Below are 23,493 nucleotides of genomic sequence, written 5' to 3'. Positions count from 1 at the left end.
GAATAATCTGCTGGGAGTAGCTGAGGACCTTATTCAAGAGAATTGGAATTATAAGCGGAAGTATGTTTACAGAAGTAATACATTTAGACCTGGTCATTGTTCTCCTACAGTCAATGTCTTTCCTCATCAATCTCTTATTTCTCAGCCTCTCTTCATTCATTCATTAAAATCATCCAAAGACCCATTGATATAACATCTTGCCTTGCTTGTTTCCAGTCAAATAGACTCTGATTTATTTACTGTAGCACTTTGCCTTCCAATAACTGTAAATAGTATTGTGATGAAATTAGTTGGGATAGAGCCTAATGCCTTTTGCAGCCATATTTCAGCGACAGGGAACCTGTGCAGCACAAGAACTGTTAAGCACTCACATCCTGCAGAAACAAGGGTTATAAGGTGGTAAAGATTGGATCATCTGTTGAAGAACATCAGGGAGAACTGGGCTGGTGACTGTAAAGCATCAAATCTCATGCGCCAAGATGTGTACGGATGTTCACTTGTCGACCGTCAAGCTGCAGGGGATAAGCAGTCATTGAGTATTAATGTTGCAATCCATTATTGAGGCAGCTGATGTGAAAATTCTCAACTCTTCAGTGGTGACCTTATTCTCACATCTGCTGCTGCTTTCTCGCACTGCTGCCCCCTGTAGTGTTTATAAGAAACCTTCTGCTGGGGTGAAATATTGAGAGTGGGGACCATGCAGGCTTTTTCTGTTCAGGCCAAATAAGGTTAATGTTGGAATACCTAATCCAGTGATAAGAACCAGAGAGAACAAACCCTTATCTGTCACTGGGCCGCATACATACAGACAAGGGAGGGGGTGGGCTGATGGGTTTTTACTTACGTGAGAGAACAGCTGTGGAGGATCTGTCTATTTTTGTACTCCCCTCATTCAAACCTGTTGGAAAGAGATGTGATCGATATATGAGATCAAGCATGTCTCTCAAACTATTGGATACGAGAAGTAAGAATCAACTAATTTGACTCGCTAAAGTGAAGTTTGATCTTTATTGTTCACAGAATTCATATAAATAATTTCAGACACGCATTAGTATGGATGAGGCTTCGAAGATTATTTTTTAAGACAACCCCGAGGCACATCTAATATCAATCAATGCATGTGCATGGAAACAGCTGGGATGGTTGTCTTATCCCTACAAGAGTCACCCTAAGACCTCATAGTTACCAGTAAAGGCACAGAGGTCATGTCGTGTGTTATTTTGGTAGTCTATGAGGTTTTAATGACCTCAGGAGGGTAAGTAAGGCGAAGTGTGGTGATTTTGACCAAAGGTTGTTTGAAAAATATATCAGCAATTTCAGATTAATGGAGCTTTTTTTTCAGCACAAATTTATTTTTCTGCAGAGTGAAAAAAACATGGTCCAGCAATATGTAAGGACATTAAATTTACAAGATATAATTTAGATAATAGTAACATGAGAGACATGATTGATGTCTCCTTGCATCACAGTTTAATTAGTTTTCTGTGGCCCCTCCTTATACCATTAATTATTTTTGGTGCCAGATCAAAGGAAAATGAGATTTGGGATATGGGGTGTTTTTAAAAAATATATATAAATCATTTGAAAGGCACAGCTGCAGTTTTAAACAATTAGACTGTCAAATTGTGAGAAGTAGTATATTGATAGGATGTAAGAATGCTGTGATTTGTTCGGCATCTCGACAGAAGTTCAGATGACTTTATAATTTTTGACAAGAAATCATGGCACAAATGAAATAGAAGTTTACAGCTGATCAGTAAAACAAAGATTTTAGAACTGCACGCAATGTGATTTTTAATAAAGTATACAATGAGTTTTAGTGCAAACCCAAGAGTAACAGGTTGCGATGTAAAACGTCACTGGATTTTCAAAGTTGAGCGCTTCCAAAAAAACTCATTTTTATCTCAACATCAAAACATCATATGTATGCAAATTCAATACATCACCTTAACTCCGCGACCTATTGTGAGAGTTGGCTGCTTTTCTTTGGATTTCAATGCATTTCATTCGTATTTCTAAAGCGCGTTTCATACCAAATAACGCAGCACAAAGCAACAACAACCACAAACACAAGGACTGCATTTAAAATTTAAATTAAGGGAGCAAAGAGTGAAGAGAGCTGCATTTTTGATGGGTTTTACAGGTCGGTCTGTGTTGGTGAGGTAGTTTTAATTAAAGCGACGAGGAGATAGAGTTACCCCCTGCAATCAAATGAATCAGCAGAAGAGGGGTAGTCGATTTGGGGAGGGGGGAGAGTCCCCCATCCTGCAGAAAATCACTCCTTGGATGTAAGCAGTAACTATTTCAGTAAATGCCTCTCTCGTCCCTACAGAAAGTCACTAAACAAATGGATATACAGCTTTAGGGAGAGTAATAAATTGGGTTTTGATAAAGATTGTAGGCTATAAACGAGCTGCAACTAATTAAGAACATATTGGTTTCTTTGGCCTCGTGCTCAGTGGAAGAGCGCAGCGCATTGCGCACCAGCCTCAGGCGCAGTGGACTGATTCTTACCTCTGGCTTTACCAGAAAGCCCCTCCTTGGGTAAGACCCCTCTGCCTGAGCGTCACTCTAGTCCAGTCCTCTTTTCCAAACTCGAATACACATTCAGTGGCCTGCACACTTAAAGTGCACACACACACAAAACACACAGAGCCGCAACGCGCCAGACGCATTTGCAAATCCTCCGCCTGTCGCTCCGAGCGCCACTTTTCTTCAACTCAGACGCACCAAAAGAGCCTTTGGATATATTTTCTTTTTTTTTCACCCCTTCTCTCCAAGTTTTGTTTTGTGAAGTTGACAAACATATTCATACTTTCCAGGGTTTCCTCTGTTCCCTCCAGTGACTTCTAAGGTGACAACCTTTCGGAGGTTTTCTGCTTAGAATTGGAACTTATGGATGAATAAACTGCTTAATTGCACGACAAATTTTCCGTCCCGTGCAACTGGATTTAAGTCGACATTTAATGGGCGAAATGAGCTATTCTGTAAAATAATTTACTCCTGCGGACGAAAGGATTTCAAGGTAAGCACTCACCAATCACGAGCGCGCAATGCAGCAGATTAATCTATTCATCTTGAAAGCTCCTCGCCAGGGAGCGTAATTTACTTTAATTTCAACTTCAGGCTGAAAAGCCTCTCGGAGCGACAGTTGCTTTGGTGAAATTAAATGGTTTAAGTGCATTTCCGCGCCTGTGGAAGATTAGATAAGAGCGAGGGAGATGGTTAGAGAACGAGAGACCGGGTATATTTCCACAAAGTGTAATTTTATGCCCATTCTTGAATTTCCTTTATAGCATTGAAGCCTGTTGCGCTTTTTAATGCCAACTTCTATTCGAGACACTTAACGAGCACCCTTGGGCACGCGCATGCGCCCTGGTGTCTTGCGCTTGAATAAAAATGTTATATTTGAGACAGGTGCAATATGCAAGCATGACTGTAGTCTAGGTGTAAGAGTATGAAAAAAAAACCTAACGTGTGTGTCTGTGTCTGAAAGAGAGAGAGCGAGAGAGAGAGAGAGCGAGAGAGAGAGAGCGAGAGAGAGAGAGAGAGATGGAGGCAGAGACCCTCATCTGGATTTCATGGCAGACATTGGAGCTTCTTTTTTTCTCTCTAAAGTCTTTATTTCTTTTCTTCTCTTTGGCAGTGACAGTCTCCGTGCAGTCGCTCCACTTCTGAGTGAAGATGCACCAGAGTGTGTGTGTGCCAGCAGCATTGACAGCTCTCTTCGTGCTGACATGTTGGGTGCCCAGGGGCCAGTCCTGCCCCAGGAGCTGTAACTGCTACCAGGCCAATGAAGTCCACTGTACCTTCCGATCTCTACTCAATATACCTCCTGGGCTGCCTGCACACACACGTCGCATAAATTTAGGGTATGAAAACCTTCAGGTTTGCAACACATGAAAGTATGCATCTGCACATACTGCAATACATGTATGGAATTTGATTTGTTAACACACACAGAAAGCCTGGGATTAATAATCATACATGATCATTTCACATTATTTATTTATTCTAGAGTGTTGTCAATATATAGTTTAATTGCTCCCACAGGTTCAACAGCATTAACAGGCTCCATGACAACTCTCTAGCTGGACTGAAAAGGGCGGAGCTTCTGATGCTCCACAGCAATGACCTCCATCATCTTCCGGATGGAGTTTTCAGAGACATGAAATCCCTTCAGGTAAAGTGGAAGAAGAACTTCTTCATGTATGCTACACAGTCTGATAGAGGAGACAGAGAAATCAGTCCACAATGGACGTAAACAAAGAGGCAAACAAAATGCTTATTAGACAGGGCAGTTAATGGCATGATGCATGAACACCATTCTGTGGCTAAACATGACAAGTGTCTCTAAGGAAGGCACCACTTTGAGTTTAAGAGCTCTTCTATCACAATAGATCTGTCTCTGAGGGAGAAACAAGGAACTTTATCGGAAGTGTTTTGAGCTGTCCTTTACTAAACTAACTCCCAATGCTCCGGACTGACTTTTCAGAGATAAAGGTGTTTCAAACATGATAATAGTCAGCAAAACTCAGTTTCATCATTCTACAGCCTGCAGTGGACCACACAAGGGCTTCGGCTTTATTTCAAAATCTCTGCTGTAGTAGGATCAGCTCCCTACATTTATGTAATTGTAGTTAATAGTATATAGATTGATTTAACTTCAAGATGCAGATACATACACCATGTTTGTAAGAAAGTATGTTCTCTATTAAAAGCATACAAGGATTATTAAGATACAGTACATAATTGAATGTGACTGAATCCCTTGGTCACACTAATAGAACACATTTAAAGCTTGATTTGTAATGGTTTGAAATGAATAGAACAGTCAACAAAACATTGCTCAATTTTCTTAAGCATGTTTTTTGTAATTTCTGTATAACTAATGCATGATTTATGTTCATCACTGTTCAGTGACAGGAAACATATTGGACATCTTAGCAGCAACCTAAGGGCAGAATTAGCAGCCCATGAGGAAACGATATTACTCAACAAGCAATTGCTCCCCTCATCTTCCATGCAGATGCTGATATATTTGCCACTTTGTGATAATAGAATCCATATTTCCATGTGCCGACATCTTCACATGCAAAATCTGTCGGTCATTGGAGCTCTGCCAGCTTAGTAGCCTCCTGGAGGGCAGATTTATCTTAAGCCTCACAGAAACAAAATTCCACAACCTGATTTTCATGGTGCACCCTCTTAAGGTTTTGGTGGGTTCTTTCACACATGACTGGAATAGCAATCGATTCCTTTAAGTCTTCTGTTTGGGATAAAAGGCTAAATTTCATATTTGGAAAGCTGTCGACCCCCTGCGCTACAATATCCTTTTAGTTTTCACTGCTTTGGTCCAGCTCACAGCATGAATATATTGTGTGATTATAGGCTGTGGGCTATTATTCCAATTTTGACACATAAGATGGTGAGCTGCCAGAGAGAAAAGTCCTCATAGTCTTTTAAATTTACACCGTATGCTGTCAGTCACTTCTGCTTAGAAAGACTTTTCACTCCAATCCTCATCCTCATTCCAGTCCTCCACACATTATTTGTTATATATTTAATCTACAAGCATGTGGTGTCCAGAGGCAGACTTATGATCGTAGCACAGACTTGGTTTTTAATCAGCAATGATGTCGGTTCTTGTAATCCTTCTTTTTTTTTTCTGCTCACTTTATTTCCTCCACCCCCACAGATACTAAAGCTGAGCTATAACAAGCTGAGGGAGATCTCTTCATCTCTGACCTTCACTGGCCTGACCTCACTGCTGCGCCTGTACTTGGATCACAACCTCCTTCAATATATCCACCCCCGGGCTTTACTCCAGCTGCCCAGCCTCAGGCTGCTACGTCTGCAGGGGAACAGACTGCATCAGCTGCACCCTCACACTTTGTGCACGCTGTCCCTCCTGAATACGTATTACTTCTCAACACTCAGGTGAGCTTTTTAATCGAAAGCACACAATGTCATATTCCGTGTTGAGAACAGGTTTACGTTTTAAACTGATCATATTTCATATATTTCATATTTTATTTCATCCTAAATAATTTGATCAGTGAGGCCTTGACTAACAAAGAATAAGAGCTGAAATATGAATAAAAGCACATCATTTTGTATACCATTGCAATGACCCGGCAGATCTGGTAATATTTTGCACATGATTGACTCTTCAAAGAAAATAATAGCCTCGTTAAAGTGGGAACTTTTCCATGCTGATTTGTATTTAGATAAACAGATGTCATTCTCTAAAGCCACAACAGTGTCAATTCACTTTTGTCTTGTACTACAAGATGGAGCGTAAACATATACAACTTGGGTTTTACTCGAAAAAGACTTGAGAAAAATATTTGAGTTTATGATTGATTTTCCGTTATTTGACCTGTAAACTCTCACTCTTCCCTCAATGTCTTGGATTCAACCTCTGTGCTCTCACTTGACCTCGTCGTATAAATCTTGACTTTCTCTCCTCCAGACACCTGGACCTTTCCAACAACAGTCTCACCACTCTACCCAAAGACACTTTAGCAGCAGCGCCTCTGCTCGAAACCCTCGCTCTGCAGTCTAACCCTTGGAGTTGTGACTGTCAAATGAACTGGCTTCTCGATTGGAGCCTTGCTCATCCAGGTGACGCAAACGTTCAACGAACAATTCATTGTTGGGTTTACTCCAGACATGTATTTTATTAACTTCAGTTAGTGGGTGCATTCAGGCAGTGATGCAAGCACGTTGATGCCATGGGGGGATTATACAAAGAAATTTAGGCGATTAAAATAAATAAGCAAACAAGAGCGAAATAACAGGACACTCATTATTGCGTATTTAGGTCTACAAACAAAGCACAGGTACTATATTTGATCATTACACTAAAGCTGCCTTGATACTTACAATCTTAATTGTTTCGACCCCATTCCTTCATATTTTACAATATGTGTTGTGGTTGTTATTGAGATGTCAAAGAAGGCTGGACCGTGAAATTTGCCTCATTGATATGCCAGACTTAACCTGGCATGACTAATCTATGATGACAGCACTGATGTGTGGCAGCCAAAATATAGGCTAATGATTGTGTTATAATGAAGAGATACATATTTTTGATTTATGAGTAGGTTAATTACCCATTCATGATGAGTTTGAGATATATAGTGTAAAGAATTCTTAAAATAACGTAGCATGGCTAATTAATGACTTAATATCTACTTGTATTTACAGGTAGTTGAAGGGTGTCCTAATTTATTTGTATAGTTGCCAAGACGTTAGTGGACATGTTAGACATAGTCAGACAACCTTTCATGACATGTCTGTCTCTCTCTTTCAAATAGGGTTAATGAAGTGTCCTGCTGGCCCTCAGTGTCCCCTCTGTGCAACACCCAGTTCACTTCAAGAAAAGGGCTTGCTTGACCGGACTTCCCTTCTGTGCACCTCACCTAGTAATATCCTCCCTGGAAAAGAGACAATTGTGGAGACAGACCTCAGCGAAATCCAATCAAGTGAGAGTTTCAGAGAGCCTTTAGGAAGTGCCACTCTGGGCCTTTCTGATGAACATGGGAACAATGTTGATTTGAGTTGCAACATCACTCAATCCTCCAGCTCTCAGGATATTGCACCACCTCCAGATCTTTCCCAGCCCTCTACACTCCCTCTTCCCTTAGCCCTATCACTCTCTCTGGAGTGTCCCGTGGAGAGACAAAGCTATGAGAAACTCTGGAGGATTCTGGCTTATTACAGTGAGACTGCAGTCCGTCTCGAGAGGGAGATCATGCTGAGCAAAGCCCCAGGGTTGGCTTACCGCTATGGGCAGACAACAGAGACAGATGGATATTATCACACTGGAGTTAAAGCTTCTGTAAAAGCCAGACCACACTGGTTACTCCAGCCTGCCATTAGCATTCAGCTAAACAGAGCAGAGTCAAATGCACATAAGGTTCACCTCATATACTCAACAAGAGTTTCCACTCATCCTGACCCTGCCTCTCAGCTATCAACACCGTCTCCTGATTCTCATCCATGGGTAATGATTTTAACTAACCATACAACCACTTCACTCACAGCTATAGCAGGCAGCAACGTAAAGCTCACTTGCCCCCTTGTCAGTTCTGGCCACCGTAAAGTACAGTGGATACTTCCAGATGGATCAAGGCTCAATACCCCTTCTAGCAGCCAGGATAGCAGGCTTCAGGCCTTGGCCTCTGCTTTACTTCTGAAAAAAGTACTTCTCTCCGATGCCGGGATTTACTACTGTGTTGCCTTGGCTGTGAGGGATGTAGACGTTCTGCCACTGCGCCTGGCAGTGGAAGAGTCCTCCGTCCCACCTTCAGGGGAACAAGTGGGACCCCCTATCATGGGAACTTCAGGGGAACTTGTAAAGCTGTCATGCAAGGCATCTGGCTCACCAGAACCTGATCTGAGTTGGATTTTGCCAGATGGAAATGTGATACGACGGGGATTAGCTGTATCAGGTGGACTTTCAATAGACTTGAATGGGAGTCTGGTCCTGTCTCGCCCTTTGCTAAAAGATGCTGGTCATTATCGTTGCACTGCAGTCAACCAGTATGGGAGTGACTCTCTGTCCATGCAGCTGATATTAAGTTCAGGACATATTCCCACTCTTAGGTCTTCATTTCCCACAGGACCACAGTCAGCTGCTGGCAGGTCAACAAAAATTCGAGCCCCTTTATTTCGTGATTTGGATGAAGGATCAGGAGATGGAGAACAAGAAGACGAGACCACTTTTATTAATAGAAAACACCCAGTATTGCTTCAGCCAAGCTCAAACAGACGTTATCCAGTTGGAAACCCACAAAGACGTGGTCCCTTGAGAGGAAGCCCTACAAGAGGAGGTGGACAGCCCGTTTCATCAACTGACCAGAGAAGAAACCGTTTTGAAAACAGGCAAAGGATAGACCCGAAAAAATGGGCCGACCTCCTGGCGAAGATTCGTCAAAAGACTAATTACACCCAACCCATCACAACTCCAGCATCCACAGTTGAACCAGTTCAAGGAAGTGAAGACAAAGCTACAATAGGACATGATGAAGATAATGATACAGATGGAGACAGAACTCAGGGTGTGGGAACAGAAAGTGAAGAGTCATCTGTGGATGACACTGTTCTACAAGAGGAAGGCTTGCAGCCGGTTCAGCCTGTCCATGCACAGATACAGCCAACAACAGAGCCACAAACAGACAGTGAAACAGACGCAGCGATGGAGGAAAGTACAGAGGAGTCAACAGTAATACAAATAGATAAGGAAAATGAGACAGAGACCCCCACAGGGACAACGATAACAGGTTTGCAAACAGAAGTGCCAACAAATTCAGCGACACAGACAAAAGCAATCTTATCTAATCCACAGTCAGGAGCAAATGAAATTGAATCTCCTGAAGAAGAGGCACAAACCACAAATTCTAACTCATCAAGTAGCAGGCCTCAAACCCCTCAACAGGGACTTCCAAATTTGGTTCCAAACCCCCGACCTCAAAGTCCATGGAACTCACGCAGGAAGATTGGACAGCGAAGACGAATCATCAACAGGCCCAGGGGTAGACCTTTGACCACACCTCAACCGCCACTTGACCCCGTGAACCCACGGTCACAAGCTGTGACCCCTGACACCACAACAAGTCAAATGAATATGTTGTCAACAGCCACATCACCAGCTATTTTGTTGACATCCAGTGACCATAGTGGGATTTCTTTAAACCGAGCGGCTCTCGGTCCTGAATCTCCCTCTGTTTCTAACAGTCCTCATGTGTCCACTTCAGAATCATCCGCATCCTCTCCAGCTTCCTCTCTCTCTCGGACAAAGACACACACAGACATGGTGACTCACTCAGGCAAGATATCCGATACTGAAGTGTCGACACTTTTCAACACATCAGCACCCACTCACTCACATAATGTAATTTCCAAAACACATGTGCCAGACACACATCCTGGGACATTTACACATGGCATCCAGACACATTTAGAAACACAAACAGCCTCAGGCAAACATCGTAATAGTCCCCAAGACAAACACAGTGGAGACCGAGGGAAGAATTTCTCAGATGTGCCACATGAGTCCCACTCTTCAACTAGTCATGCTTTCATTGGTTTCTCATCATCCACCTCTACTTCAAACGTAGTTACAACTTCTACAAGGTATACTGACAGCACTACATATCCGGGTATTAGTAGTGAGGACATACATCTCAAAACAATGTCTGTTATCAACATTTCAAATCCCACGTTTGCTGCACCTGCTAACATTATTCCAATATCTAGTACAACTGGACATACTACCACAACTCCCATTACTGCAACCACTCACAAAACCACCACTTCTGTTCTTAAATCTACTATTCCCACTACTACTACTACTACTACTACTAATACTACTACTACTACTAATACTAATACTAATACTAATACTAATGAGACCTCCACCACCACTCATACTCTTAGAAACAGTGCTGATGATAGTACTACCACAAGAATGACAACTGCATGGAGTGATGTACCAGGAATCCCCAACATTCCTTTTATTACAGCATCAACAACTACAACAGCTACTATTTCGGACAAAACCATTCCAGCTACTACAACCACAGCTATGCCAAGTACATCTAGTACAGGGACATCAACAACAATAAATACAAAAGCAGTGTCCTCAGAGAGGGTGAGAGTTGGCCTCGCTGACACCAAAGAGAAGACAGATTCTGGGGGTCCAAGCCAGAGTCGACCCCCCACTGACTGGAAAAACCCTGGAGCTAACTCTATTCCAGATTCACACCGCAGCAGGTCTCACTGGTCGCCTTCCTCATCACTCCCTGTCACTCCTGTGGTGAGTCCAAAGGAATTCACATTACATTCCCATTTTGCCATTTGGATTGAGATTTCTGCAATACATCTGAAAACAATCTGATCTGTATAGTCTGCAATTGAAACAATAAAACTGAGGGATGTTTATGACAATCCTCCAATTTCATGGGTTTTTCAGAACACTGTCGATGATCTAAAGTAAAGATGAAAAACACATGGAGCACAATCAGAAAAGCCCAATCCCAGGGTATTTCAAATAATCAATTTTTAATTTATTTCCAAAAGCTCATGGAAGTCTTTATGGAGCAAACCTCTGGGTCTGTCCCCAGTGATTAATTGTCATTTGAGGATGACAATAATGGCTTATTCAATTTAAAGTTGAATTCCTTAATTCTGATATTTAAGTAGAAATAGAAATACAACCAATTAAATACTTCTGAGAGAACGTCTGGCTGATCAATTGACTCAATTAGTGGTGCCCAAAAAATGGTATTCAACTTTTGATTAAAGGTTTTCAGATGTATTGTGGTATTAAAGCTTATCTCCATAACTACATGTTGTTTTGTCTTTTTCATAGTTTAATGTGGAATTTGATTGCTTGTTTCTATAGAATGTCTGCAAAAATAGCATTCAAAACATGACCTGTTGATTACATTGTATTGAATTGATATTGTGGTTGTACTTTTGTTGCTTTTTGACAATTTGATAATTTGTTTCTTTAATTATTTATAATTATTGCAAGCCCAAGGGTCACATGGTATTTAGCTGAAAAATGAAAAGACCAAAGACAAACACAATTCTGTAGGTCTGCAAGTCATGTCATTTACCATAAACATGTGTTTGAAACTTTTGACACAGGCTTCTGTTGCAAGATCGAGGCCAAAGATTTCAGATCCCCACATCAGGACTGTGTCGTTCCCGGCAGAGGGTACAGCCAAGCTATCTTGTGAAGCTCAAGGGGAGCCAAAACCATCCATCACATGGACCAAGGTTACAACAGGTACACACAGTGCGACTGACTTTTCCTCCAGCATACACATAAATGCTACATGAAAAATCCGTAATCTTATTAGTGTAAAATTCTGCACAGTGCTTTATCTTGGCATTACATTTATATGTCAGATCCACTGAGGGACTCAAGCACTTTGACTCACCATTCACCAAATGATCTGTTTGAATACGCTCCACATGTACAATTGTGTCAATGTTAAGAAAAGCTTATTTATTAGTCATACCAATCTACTACATTGGTGTTTATTTTTCATATTCACGGTCTTTTAAAGACAATGAATAAAAGAACTGTTAAGGAAATGCAGTCTAGTGTGTACATTGAGTGAATGACAAAGAGTGCAATTGCTGTTGAGAGAGGAAAAACGATTTGCGCCCAATATTACACACTGGCAGGCACACAATAGGCTTTTCTGTGGCTTACCATGTGGGAAAGACATTGTAAGCAAGTAATGGAATATTTTGCAAGCTGCATCACTGACTCTACTGCACGCTGTGCCATTCAGTGAGTCGCTGTTCCTCCTTTCCTCTCTGTTGCTTACTCACTTTCTAACTTTCTTTTCCAATTTGTTTCTGTTTGCCTCACTTCTTGCTGCTCTCCTCCCTCCCTCTGTCCTACTGCCTGGCTCCCTGTCTTTCTCTCAGGAGCGGTGATGTCAATCCACTCCAGGGCTCAGCGTTTTGAGGTCTTGCCAAATGGCACGTTTGTTATCCAGAATGTTCAGCAGCAGGACAGGGGCACATACATCTGCAGTGCACAAAATTTCCTGGGTCGTGACAGGTGAGAATCCCCAACACCAGATATGCATGTTAATGCACTACACAATAAAAAATTCACTTATACTGACAATATTTTCCCCAATTTGTTTTGTCACTAAGCCACCACTCCTTTGCACTTTATAACCATTTTATGTGGCTTAGTTTATAGTTACATCTACTTGTTGCAGAAAAAGAAATTGGAAATTGATTTCATTTAACAGGTTTAACCAACGAGGGAGCTCTTTTTTTATAATCAGAATACTGTAATTAAATCTGATGACTATTTCTGAAATGTATCGTTTGGAAATCATGGTCAGTCTTTGTTTTAAACTTACATTTAAAATGCTAATATGTTTATATATTGAGTATTAACACTGATAATCAAAAACAGCAACAGCACTGAGAGATGAAGTGAACAATGATTGGGATTGGGTGAGATACATTAGGCAGCAGTGGAATATTTTCTCTTCAAAACTGTTAGTTACAAGCAAGAAAATTGGGCATAATAAAATAGGGTACGCATTGAAGTAAGTCCACCTTGATTCAATATTCCAGTGAGTCAGACAATCTCCAAAATTGTCTTGTTGAGTGTTCCCTGCCTTTAATGGTCAATATCTATCAAAAAGTAGCCCAAGGAAGAAAAAGCTGGGCACTGGTGACCGGTGGCCAAATCTTGTGTCACAGGAGGAGTACCTCACACTAAGCTGTTAATATATTGGTGCCACAGAGCACCTTTATAATTTCTAAAATGCCCATGCATCAGCAGATCAGGCAGTTTTGGCTGCAGACATCGAAATTACAGATCACAACGCTGGTTGTTGTTCTGGTGGCTGACCAGTGTTCTTTGTTTCTTTACCACAGATTGCTAACTACCCTTGAAGTTTGGACACGCCCCCCTCGCATGAAGCTACCCAGTAACAGAGAGTCTACCATCCATCAGGGGGGAGAAGTGAACTTGGAGTGCCAAGCCGAGGGTGTCCCCACACCTCTGCTCTCATGGGTTTTGCCTGATCGTTCTGTCATAACATCCTCTGAGCCTTCCACCAGTCGAATCAGCATGGACACGAATGGGACCCTCCATATCTCAGTGACCTTACCGAGTGACCGAGGAGTGTACCGCTGTGTGGCGTCAAACTCAGCAGGTGCTGCCAGTGCATCCGTGCGAGTCCATGTTTCCTCATTGCCTCCAGTGATACAGCAACCCAGAGAGGAGCATCTGCTTTTGCCTCCAGGGAGGCATGTTTATGCACACTGCTCTGCGAGAGGTGCCCCACCACCAACTCTACGATGGAGAATCCCAGATGGGACCCTTGTTCGCCCATCACAATTTCTTCATGGCAACCTCTTTGTCTTGCCCAATGGGACATTACATATTCGAAAAGTTGGGCCAAAGGACATCGGACGCTATGAGTGCTCAGCAAGCAATGCTGTTGGGGCTGATAAGAGAACAGTAAAGATTGAAATTAAAGAAGATGGAGAAGTAAAAACAGAGGTGGCAAAAACTGCAGCAACTGAAAAGCCATCTTCATGGTCACCCAATAAAGACACAAATCTGAATCTTCTGACACACCACTCAGATCCATTCCGCTCCACCAAATTCTCCCCACCATCTGTTCGTGATAGATCTAGGACCTTCATCCCCAGCACGTCTGACTCTTCTTTTCATCCTCACCAGCCCAGTTCCTCCAACCCATCTAAAATCAACAAAGCCTCCACTTTCTCCCCCACACTCTTTACCAACATCAAGAAAACAAACCCTTCTTCTTCTTTCCCATCCTCCCCTGTGCCAACAAACAACACTAGAGTGTTGCCCAGTACAAACAACACAGGAGTGACTACGTCTTTCTCAGCAGACAGAAGAGTCACAGCTGTTTTGCATCCATTGCCTGTTTCCCCTTTCACCAAAGCCCGTATTGTCTCACCATCACCCTCCATTTCTCCTGTCCACTATGGGGGGACTTTACAGCTTCACTGCTCTGTAAATGGCAACCCTGCCCCCATAATTATCTGGAGGACGCCTAATAGGAAGCTTGTGGACGTTCACTTGAGGTAAAGGGGACACAGATTTATCAGTAAACATCTTAGTAATTGTTTTAATAGTTCATCTGTGTCAAATTTGTATGTAATAATTATGTGTTTATGCTCTGTTTTTAAAGTTTTGATCGACGAATGAAGGTGCATCCAAACGGTACACTCTCAGTCCAGTCAGTAACCGACAAGGATGCAGGAGATTACCTTTGTATTGCTCGCAACAAGGTCTCCGATGATTATCGCCTCCTCCGTGTCTCAGTGGCCACCAAGCCTGCAAAGATTGAGACAAAACAACCTCTCGATCAGATGGTGTCATTTGGTAAACCGCTTAAGGTAAGCTGGATTGAACTATATGTCTTCTCTATTTCCTGTAAGGAATATCATTCAATAAGCGGAGTGTACAATACTCACTGTAATACCTGCCCATTTGTTCCCACTTAGCTTTACATAGATTCATATTTTCAAGAAATTTGGGCTATTTAAAATTGCGTGTTTCAATACAACAGTTGCTTGTTTTGCATTCTGCTTATGTATTTTTGAAATATAACAAATGATGTGGGGGAAAAAAAAGCTTTTGCCTTCACCTGACCCCTGCTGCTGTGTGCCCCCTTAAGCTCTGTGAAGCCTGTAGAGGAGGCCCGCTCAAACCTTAAAAAAACTACTGTTCATTTAATGTCACACCAAAGAATCATTGTGTGAAATATAGCATAGCAGGAAGTTGGTGTAATTTAACGGTGTGTCGTCTTCCCCTCAAATATGGGTTTTTAGTTTATTATTTTTTAGGGCAGTGATGTATGTTGGGTCCTGAGCTCTTTATTTATTCATTGTTTGATTGAAAAGTGCCTCTTTTTTTTTTACTCAAAAAGAAACAAAAACCCTGTCAGGTCACACAGTCGGCTGCTATGAATCATCAACAAATGCCTCAGGGGAGAACTCTGCACACATCAATATTTAAAGACTCAATAAAAACAAAGTCAAGTGGAATGAAACCCAAGAAATAATAAACTGTATTACTCTGGGAATGTGTTGGCCCACATTTTAAATTTCATTTAAGCATTTATGAGGTTTAAGCAATCTTTTCTTGGAAGTTTTAAAATAAATGAAGCCTAAATATAAAGTGGAGTACGTAAAGAAATAGGAAGTTGTTTTCTTTAGGTTTTATGACCTCAGTTCCAACTCAGGAAAATAGACGTCTAAATGTTTGCATTTTTTGACCCATGATTGTCTGCAGGTGGACTGCCAGGCATCGGGACTGCCGGACCCAGCTGTTCGTTGGAGCTTACCAGATGGGACCATGGTGAACAGTGTGCTGCATGGGGAAGACAGAGGAGGGCGAGCACGACGACTAACTGTGTTTGACAATGGGACTTTACTGGTTCCAGCTGTGGGGTTGAGAGAAGAAGGCGAGTATACATGCTATGCTGAGAATCAAGGCGGTCAAGACAGCATGAAGGTAAGAAAAACAGATTAAATTTTTTTTCACTGATCAAAAATGCTGTGCAGTTTCCTGCTTTATTTAGATTTTATGTCAGCCTTTGATATGACTCTTTTCAACTTTTCAATATGAATGTTTTTCAGACATGTCAGTAAAGATGAATCTTTTATCAATTAATTCAAGGTCAAAGTAAAGGTCATGAGGACGTCTCCACCAACCTTCACTGACAACAGAGCCTATCATGTCCTCAAAGTACATCAGGGAACCACGGCCAAAATCACCTGCCAGGCCACTGGAGATCCTCCCCCAACAGTGACGTGGTTTTCTCCGGCACACCGTATTATCCCACAAAGTTTGGGATCTGGTTATTATTCTGAACGGGTTGTGGTAGTTTCAGGTGGAACTCTGGAGGTCCGTCAGGCCCAAAAGATTGACACAGGAAACTACACATGCCGAGCAAGCAACACGGTAGGAGGAAGAAGCATGATAGTTAGCCTGGAGGTGGAGGGTCCTACCTATGGAATGAGTGGCCAAGAAGGAGAACAAGGTCGGAGAATTAACAACGGGCATGGCAGCAACAGTAATATTGATAGCAGGATAATAAACTCTGTACCAAACACTGGTGCTACATCAGTTATCAGCAGCTCTAATCCTGATCTCAGGAATAATGGTCAAAACGGATTTAACAGGCCTGTCAGTAGAATCATGACACAACCAAGTCATAGCATAGTCAGTGTTGGGGTGAGCAGAGGAGGAAATGTTGGCATAAAAACAGATAATATTGGAGCAACAAGAAATGGAGCTGGCATCACAAGTAGTAGTGACAGTGTGGCAAACAGTCCCAGCATAGTTAGAGGAGATGGTGTTGAAAGGAATCCTGGGACCTATAATAATGAAGTCATTGCAGGGAGAGGCAAAACTGATGTAAACACCAACACAGCCCAGGCTTGGTTAAGTGGCATTTCAAGAAATAGTGGAGGCTCTAGTAGCAGTGTGTCGAACAGCAGAGGTGGCACAAGCACTCACAGAGGAAATGGTTTTAGTGGGAGTAATAATCTAGGAGGGACTGATGAAAACACAAGAAACAGGGGTGGTTCAATCAGTAATACACAAAACTTCACCAACACAGTTGTGGGTGTGGTGAAGCTGCAGGCTGTTAAAGGCCAGACGGTTCTTTTGCCATGCCCCTCCCAAGGCTCCCCTCCACCTCGACTGGCCTGGCTACTCCCTGGTAATGGCATGTTGCCGGCTCCTTACTATGGCAGTAGACTCACTGTGCACAGAAACGGCTCCTTGGAGCTCAGAGGTGTGAGGGGGAGTGATGCAGGGACCTTGGTTTGTGTTGTGAAAACAGAGAGAGAAGAGAAGACAATACGGGTAGAGCTGGAGGTGTCAGAGCCGAAGGTGGAGGCGAGATCACCACACAGGGGACTAAACGTGGAAAAACCTGTGGTGAAAACATCTGGTTTAACAGCAATACCTCAGACAGGAGGTTTATCAGATTCAACGCTGTCCCTAAACTCAAGGCCATTGTCACCTGTAGTGCTTCAGCCAAGATATCCTGTCACTCAAAAACCCCTGCAGAGAGGCTCAAGTTTTCCAGCAGCTCCTCACCTGGTAGTACTTCCACCCTTTAAAGGCCCAAACTCTGAACCAGCAGTCAGCACCCGAACAGCCCCTTTGGTGAGCATCATTAATGGAGAGAACCTTCGCTTGCCTTGTCCTGCTTCTCAAACCCCTGGATACAGCCAGGGCTCTCTCGTTTGGACCATGCCCAGTGGCAAGGTGCTGTCTAGGGGTGAGAGTAGCGACTCAGGCCGTTACTCAGTCCAAGAAGACGGAACATTAACAGTACAACAGGCCTCGGTGTTTGACCGGGGCAGCTACACCTGCAGATCCTCCTCTTCTGACTCCTCCTCAGCTTCAGTCGTCACAGTTCCTGTCATCGTTATTGCCTACCCTCCACGCATCACAACAGGCCCCGCCCCTGTGACCTACACCCGCCCTGGTGTCGCTGTGGAGTTGCCCTGTCTGACAATAGCAACACCAAGGGCAACGGTTACATGGGAAACACCAGACCTAACACAGCTCAGGGTGATGGGTCAGCCTCGGATTTACGGCAACCGCTACCTTCGTCCTCAGGGCTCCCTGGTGATACAGAACCCGACAGGTAGAGACACAGGATTTTACAGATGCACCGCCAAAAATGTGATAGGAGTGGACACCAAGGCAACCTACCTGCACGTTATATAATCACACACACACACACACACACACACACACACACACACACACACACACACACACACACACACACACACACACACACACACACACACACACACACACACACACACACACACACACACACACACACACACACACACACACACACACACACAAGAGACTCCTCCAGTCTTTGAACTTTTGAACGACCTCTCCTTCACTTACCACCATGTCCCCCTCATGCCCAAAGGAACTGCAAATCTCTGTGCAGCAGATACTGCTTCATCTCAGAAAGGACATTACTAATCTACAGTATATTTCTCATGTATATTTTTATATGACTTTGTTGTTAATACTGTATTTTTTCATGTCAGGAATCAAAAGGTTTTGTTTTTTTTGTTGAAACAGCGGTGCGTGTTTTCCTTTGCATAAAGAATTAACTTGTGTTAAACAGGATGTTTTCTTATGCAGCTGGAGGAACACGCTGCTTCCCTTGGTGTGCCTTAGTCTCGTGAAATCTTTTTTGAACTGATGTGCATTACATGAGTGTGGCACTGATGCCCATGTACATGTGTCGTTTTTTTCAAGGCTGAATCTACAGCTGAATGTTTGTTTTTAATGCAAAACAGCATTTGTTTCCAGGACCAGGCAATTAAGAACTCAATAAGATCTCAGCCAGGGGCAGACTGGCCATTGGGGGCACTGGGGCATTTCCTCATGGCCTGGTCATTTTAGAATTTTTGAGGACTGTGCTTGTGCTGAACTCGCGAATACAAGCCAAATAGTGATTAATTCCAACAATCCAGACCTTTTGTATTTATGTGTAAAAAGATGTAAGATTTTATCCCTTATGTGAAGGATTCATTGATCAGTCTATTTATTTGCACGATTTCAAACTATGCAATTTTTAACTAAGTAATCCAAAACCTCAACAATGGTGTTTCATCTTTATGTATCCCTGTACTAAACATTTGAATAGCAACACTGAAGTCTGGTAATTATGAAGTATATATACAGGGTGCAATTTGTAAGGAAACCAGTGGGCAAATGTTTCCAGCACTCACTGTAACTTTATAAAAGGATAACAAATGGATTTAAAAGGCTGTGGTGAAGTTAGAGATGTGCATATCTATATACATGGAAAGCTTCAATCATTTATTTATTTTACCACCTTTCTGGTAGCAGGGATAACAGTTGCAGGCCTGCATGTATATATAACACTAACAATCACTTTTAAAAGCTTGGAATGAGTATGTCAAAAAAAAAACCCAAAGCTGTCAGCTGTTACTGACAAGATCTTTTAATATGAAGTTCCTCTGGGGAATTGACATCAGCCAAAATCGTCCACTGGGCATGAGACAATATTACATCTTATCTTTCACCCTTGATTTTTTTACTTGATTTCATATATTTTGTCTGGTCTGTTGGTGAACCAGGCTCATCATCATGTGATGGAGATTGATTTTAGCTCAACAAACCCCCTCTGGCAAATTGCACCCGGAATATATGCATTTTTGTATCTTACTTCATACTGCACATACCCTACTGCAAGGCTGTTTGTCATTCATAGCCTGCAGTCAAATACAATCTAATGTCATATAACATAATTCTAGCTCCGTGATGTGTTTATTCATAAAATGTATTATTTTTGATTAATTTTCAGGTGACGCAAATTGGTACAAAGTATGCTTGCATAAAATTTGTTCATTTTGACAGGTATCTAATTTACTTTTGCATTAATAATGACATATTGGATTTGTTATTGTGGTGCAAATATTGCTAATATTGAACCTTAACCTGATATAATTATTTTGTCATTTGATGAAGACTTCCGCATAACAATCTGTCCTAACATAAGCTTTTCTCTGGACTCATTTTGTGTTCCTTTTTATGTTTGTTTTTTGATATTGAGATATAGTGTACCACTGACTGTATATCACATTCTCTGCACATAAATAAGGCACATTGACATAAGGTACAAAGCGTTTATGGTAACACCTCGGTTGCCAATTCACCAAAGGGTGAGTTTTAATAATAAAGATTGTATAAATGTGTTCCTGTGTGCTTTTAGGGTCTGTCCTTAGCTTATGCACAGAGTTAATAGTTCACATAGGTTTTCCTAAACTCCTAATGTTGTCATTATCTCTAAGTTATTTGTCTTTTAAAGACTCTTCTGTACAGTGTCAATCTTGTTTTTGCCATAATGGGAGGAATAATAAATAATAATATTATATGTTTGATGTATCATTAGCCAATGAAGTCTGCTTGTTATAATGTCAACAGCTTCAACTTATGAATAAAAGTGGAGGAAAAAAAAGGTTTATTCCATTAAGTAGTAGTTGCTTACATTTTGGTGGTGCGGATAAAGAATGGATGCTTGTGTGTGGATTCAGAAAGGATTGAAACAACTTCTGTGAGGGCGACAGCGAAGAGGGAAAGTTTTTCTTGAGAAGTATATTATGAGAGCTAAAACTCCTTATCCCTAACTCAGCTGTCAAACCAGGAAATGGGGTCTTAACTGTAGATGAGACACATGTTGATGACTTCATATACCACTCCTTGGGAAATGCCATAAAATTCACAGCAGGCTGCAGAGCGAGTCCACGCTCCGCCCTGCGTGAGCTCACACCTGGTGTTTACACAGAGTGAGTGCTTATACTAAAAATGAATAACGCTGAGGAATTGTACAGCCTCTGTGCAGGGATGATGCACTATTTTGGTCATTAGCGTTAAAAAAAAAAAAAAGTAGTGATACTCCCAAAACTACAAAAAAAACCAACAAAAACTGAAATACGAACGAATCATTATTATTTAATGTTTTGTTTACTCGGCTGTCAGTGGCGCTGACACCATATATACTGGAAATCAAAACATTGAGACTGTTTTTCTCTTTTTCCAGCAGTGAAGTACTTCTACATTTCTGCTTCACATCACACTGTGAGGCAAACATGTCAGTCAACACCACACTAAAACACAGAGACATCTTTCATCAACATGTTGATGATTTAAAATGATTTGCCTTTCATGGAATAAACCTTCGGTACTGGGTTGTCACAGCACAAAGGGATTTTGATTACAAACATATAACAAGGACGCTGTCCAGCTCTGTCCACAGCCCCCTGAGGTTCAGACCAATTTAACACTGGTGCATGGTCTATTAGCTGGCCCAGGGCTAATTCTTAATGTCTTATTGTTCCTGACACAAACTTGTTAAATCGCCATTACTTCTGACCTGAAATCAGAGCCAGGTTTACTTGGTAAGAGTTTTTTTTTTCCCCCAATCTTTGAAAACGTCCAAATGTTTTCAGGGTCAGACCAAATACTCGTCAATCAGAATACTCCAAATGGAGAAACTTTGTCTCAATGAAAAAGCAGATATTTGTCAAACATGAGAAAAAGAGACGAATGGATTATATGTGGTGCAGCACTGAGGTTCATTAATGTGAAACCGCTCGCTGATCAAAGGACTCATAATCTACATCACAGTCACGCCCCGCCCAGTCATTTGGTCTGGCTGGTTTGAGCTTTCTATCTACAGGGAAATATAGTGTGGGGAAATAACATTAGGACTGTACTTTGTGTTCTTCTGTAGATGACATCAGTTGTTTTCTGTGAATACTTCTCATGTTTTGAATTAGCTTCTTTACAGTATTGGAGAGTCTCCATCCATTGTGGCAAGTTGGTTTACGGTTCCACGTTTGTGATCCCTCTTCGCATGTAAATGATCCCTAATCTCTTCTTCGTGCAACTGTGAGCTTACAAGCTCCGAACTAACTAATAAAGCATCACAAAGGCCTTTTATTTAGCATCGATTTCACATTTGACCTCACGCACTGAATGAGTTCAGTGGGTTTTTTTTTAAGACAAATTGAAGAGGTTGTAAACATGAAGTATTATTAGTGAGGAGAACCTTTTGATGAAGCCACAGTATTATTCTTTTCTTCTTCTTCTGTTTTAGAATCTAATTTTTTGAGGCTCCTTTTAAAGTTTCCACTCTTCTAATATTGAGCTGATGTTATAAAAAATGTAATGCTTTTTTTCCCTTTCATTTTCAAACTGTGAAGTACTTTGACATACATTTTCTGTATGAAAAGGGCGATAAAAATGTATTTCATAGCTATATTGCAATATCTTCTTCTTTTGACTTCAAATGTTTTGGCTTTAAATTTGATTACAGTGACTTAGAATGTAGAGGAGCAAATTAGAAAACAAAACAATGACAACAAAAAGAAAAACTAAATACTTGGAATGTGATGTGTGCATGACTGTCTTGTACACCGTTGCCTCTGCAGTGATACATCAGCTGGGCTGTCCGCTGCATCTGTCAGTCCATCGTCTCATTCATTCATGAAGTTTAGCTGAGGTTACATCAGCGAGTCGGAGGTCGACTGGTGCACACAGGTTATGTAGGCCTGCTTCAATTATTAATATTTAGTGGTCTTGAATTTTTATATGCAGGAGCTCAAGTCCACCTGCTTTCCAGAACAAGGTGCGTGTTTTGGCAGTCATACAAAATGTAGCACAACACTACTTCCTGATTTCTGACCAGGAAGACAGCAACAAAACAGCAGAGACTGTGAAGAAAAAGTTAAATGTTAAAGCCACATTTGACGTCTTTGCTGAGGGGGGGGTCAAAGGTCTTGCTCAGGTAGCTTAGGTATCTGCAGTGGAAACTGAACCTGCAAGCTCCCAATTCAAGTGTACTTCTCTAGCCTCTTGGTCACTGCTGCCCCAATAATGCATTATTCCCAACACTGCTCTCTTGTCATTCAAACCTGATAAAACAAGTGTATTACATACACTTTGACAGATGGAAGCTCTCCGAGCCCTTCAACAGCACAAAAATAGTGCATCAACTCTGCCAGGGGAAATGTCATTGGGAACCAATCAATTGCGCTATGACTCAGCGCAGCATGGAAAAGAAAGTAATTCATATAAAATACTTTCGCCACATGCGTCAGAGACATTTTTAACAAATCCCTTTTATTTTACTCCTACTCTACCTGGAAACTGACACTCAACAATGTGTCATGCAAAACACACCACTGCTAAATCTGCTCACATTTCACATTTCCACATGATGTCATGACTGATTAATCATGCCAGGCGAATCTGGCATATCAACATATCACATGTCACGGTCCACCCAGCTTTCATGTTTCAGTCACAGGAGAGAGACAGACGGCAGCTCGTCGTCTCTTTTTTTTTTTTTTCCTGTAATGATCTCTTCT

At 41.7% G+C, this 23,493-nt stretch overlaps 1 protein-coding gene across 1 annotated transcript; it reads left to right on the top strand.

Moving 5' to 3' along the window:
- Positions 1-2,563: 2,563 nt before the first annotated feature.
- mxra5b (matrix-remodelling associated 5b) lies at positions 2,564-20,495 on the top strand. The gene is made up of 12 exons (XM_080498259.1): positions 2,564-3,025; positions 3,647-3,872; positions 4,054-4,183; positions 5,699-5,940; positions 6,476-6,627; positions 7,323-10,825; positions 11,662-11,803; positions 12,457-12,592; positions 13,432-14,619; positions 14,727-14,934; positions 15,833-16,054; positions 16,220-20,495. Exons 2-12 carry the CDS (start codon positions 3,685-3,687, stop codon positions 18,287-18,289), a joined length of 8,181 nt encoding a protein of 2,726 aa, XP_080354385.1. The 5' UTR covers positions 2,564-3,025; positions 3,647-3,684; the 3' UTR covers positions 18,290-20,495.
- The last annotated feature ends 2,998 nt before the right edge of the window (positions 20,496-23,493 follow it).

Source organism: Blennius ocellaris, assembly GCF_963422515.1.
Source record: "Blennius ocellaris genome assembly, chromosome: 6".
Lineage (NCBI taxonomy): Eukaryota > Metazoa > Chordata > Actinopteri > Blenniiformes > Blenniidae > Blennius > Blennius ocellaris.
The sequence above is the reverse complement of the archived record's forward strand: the minus strand, read 5'-3'. Positions and strand labels throughout refer to the sequence as shown.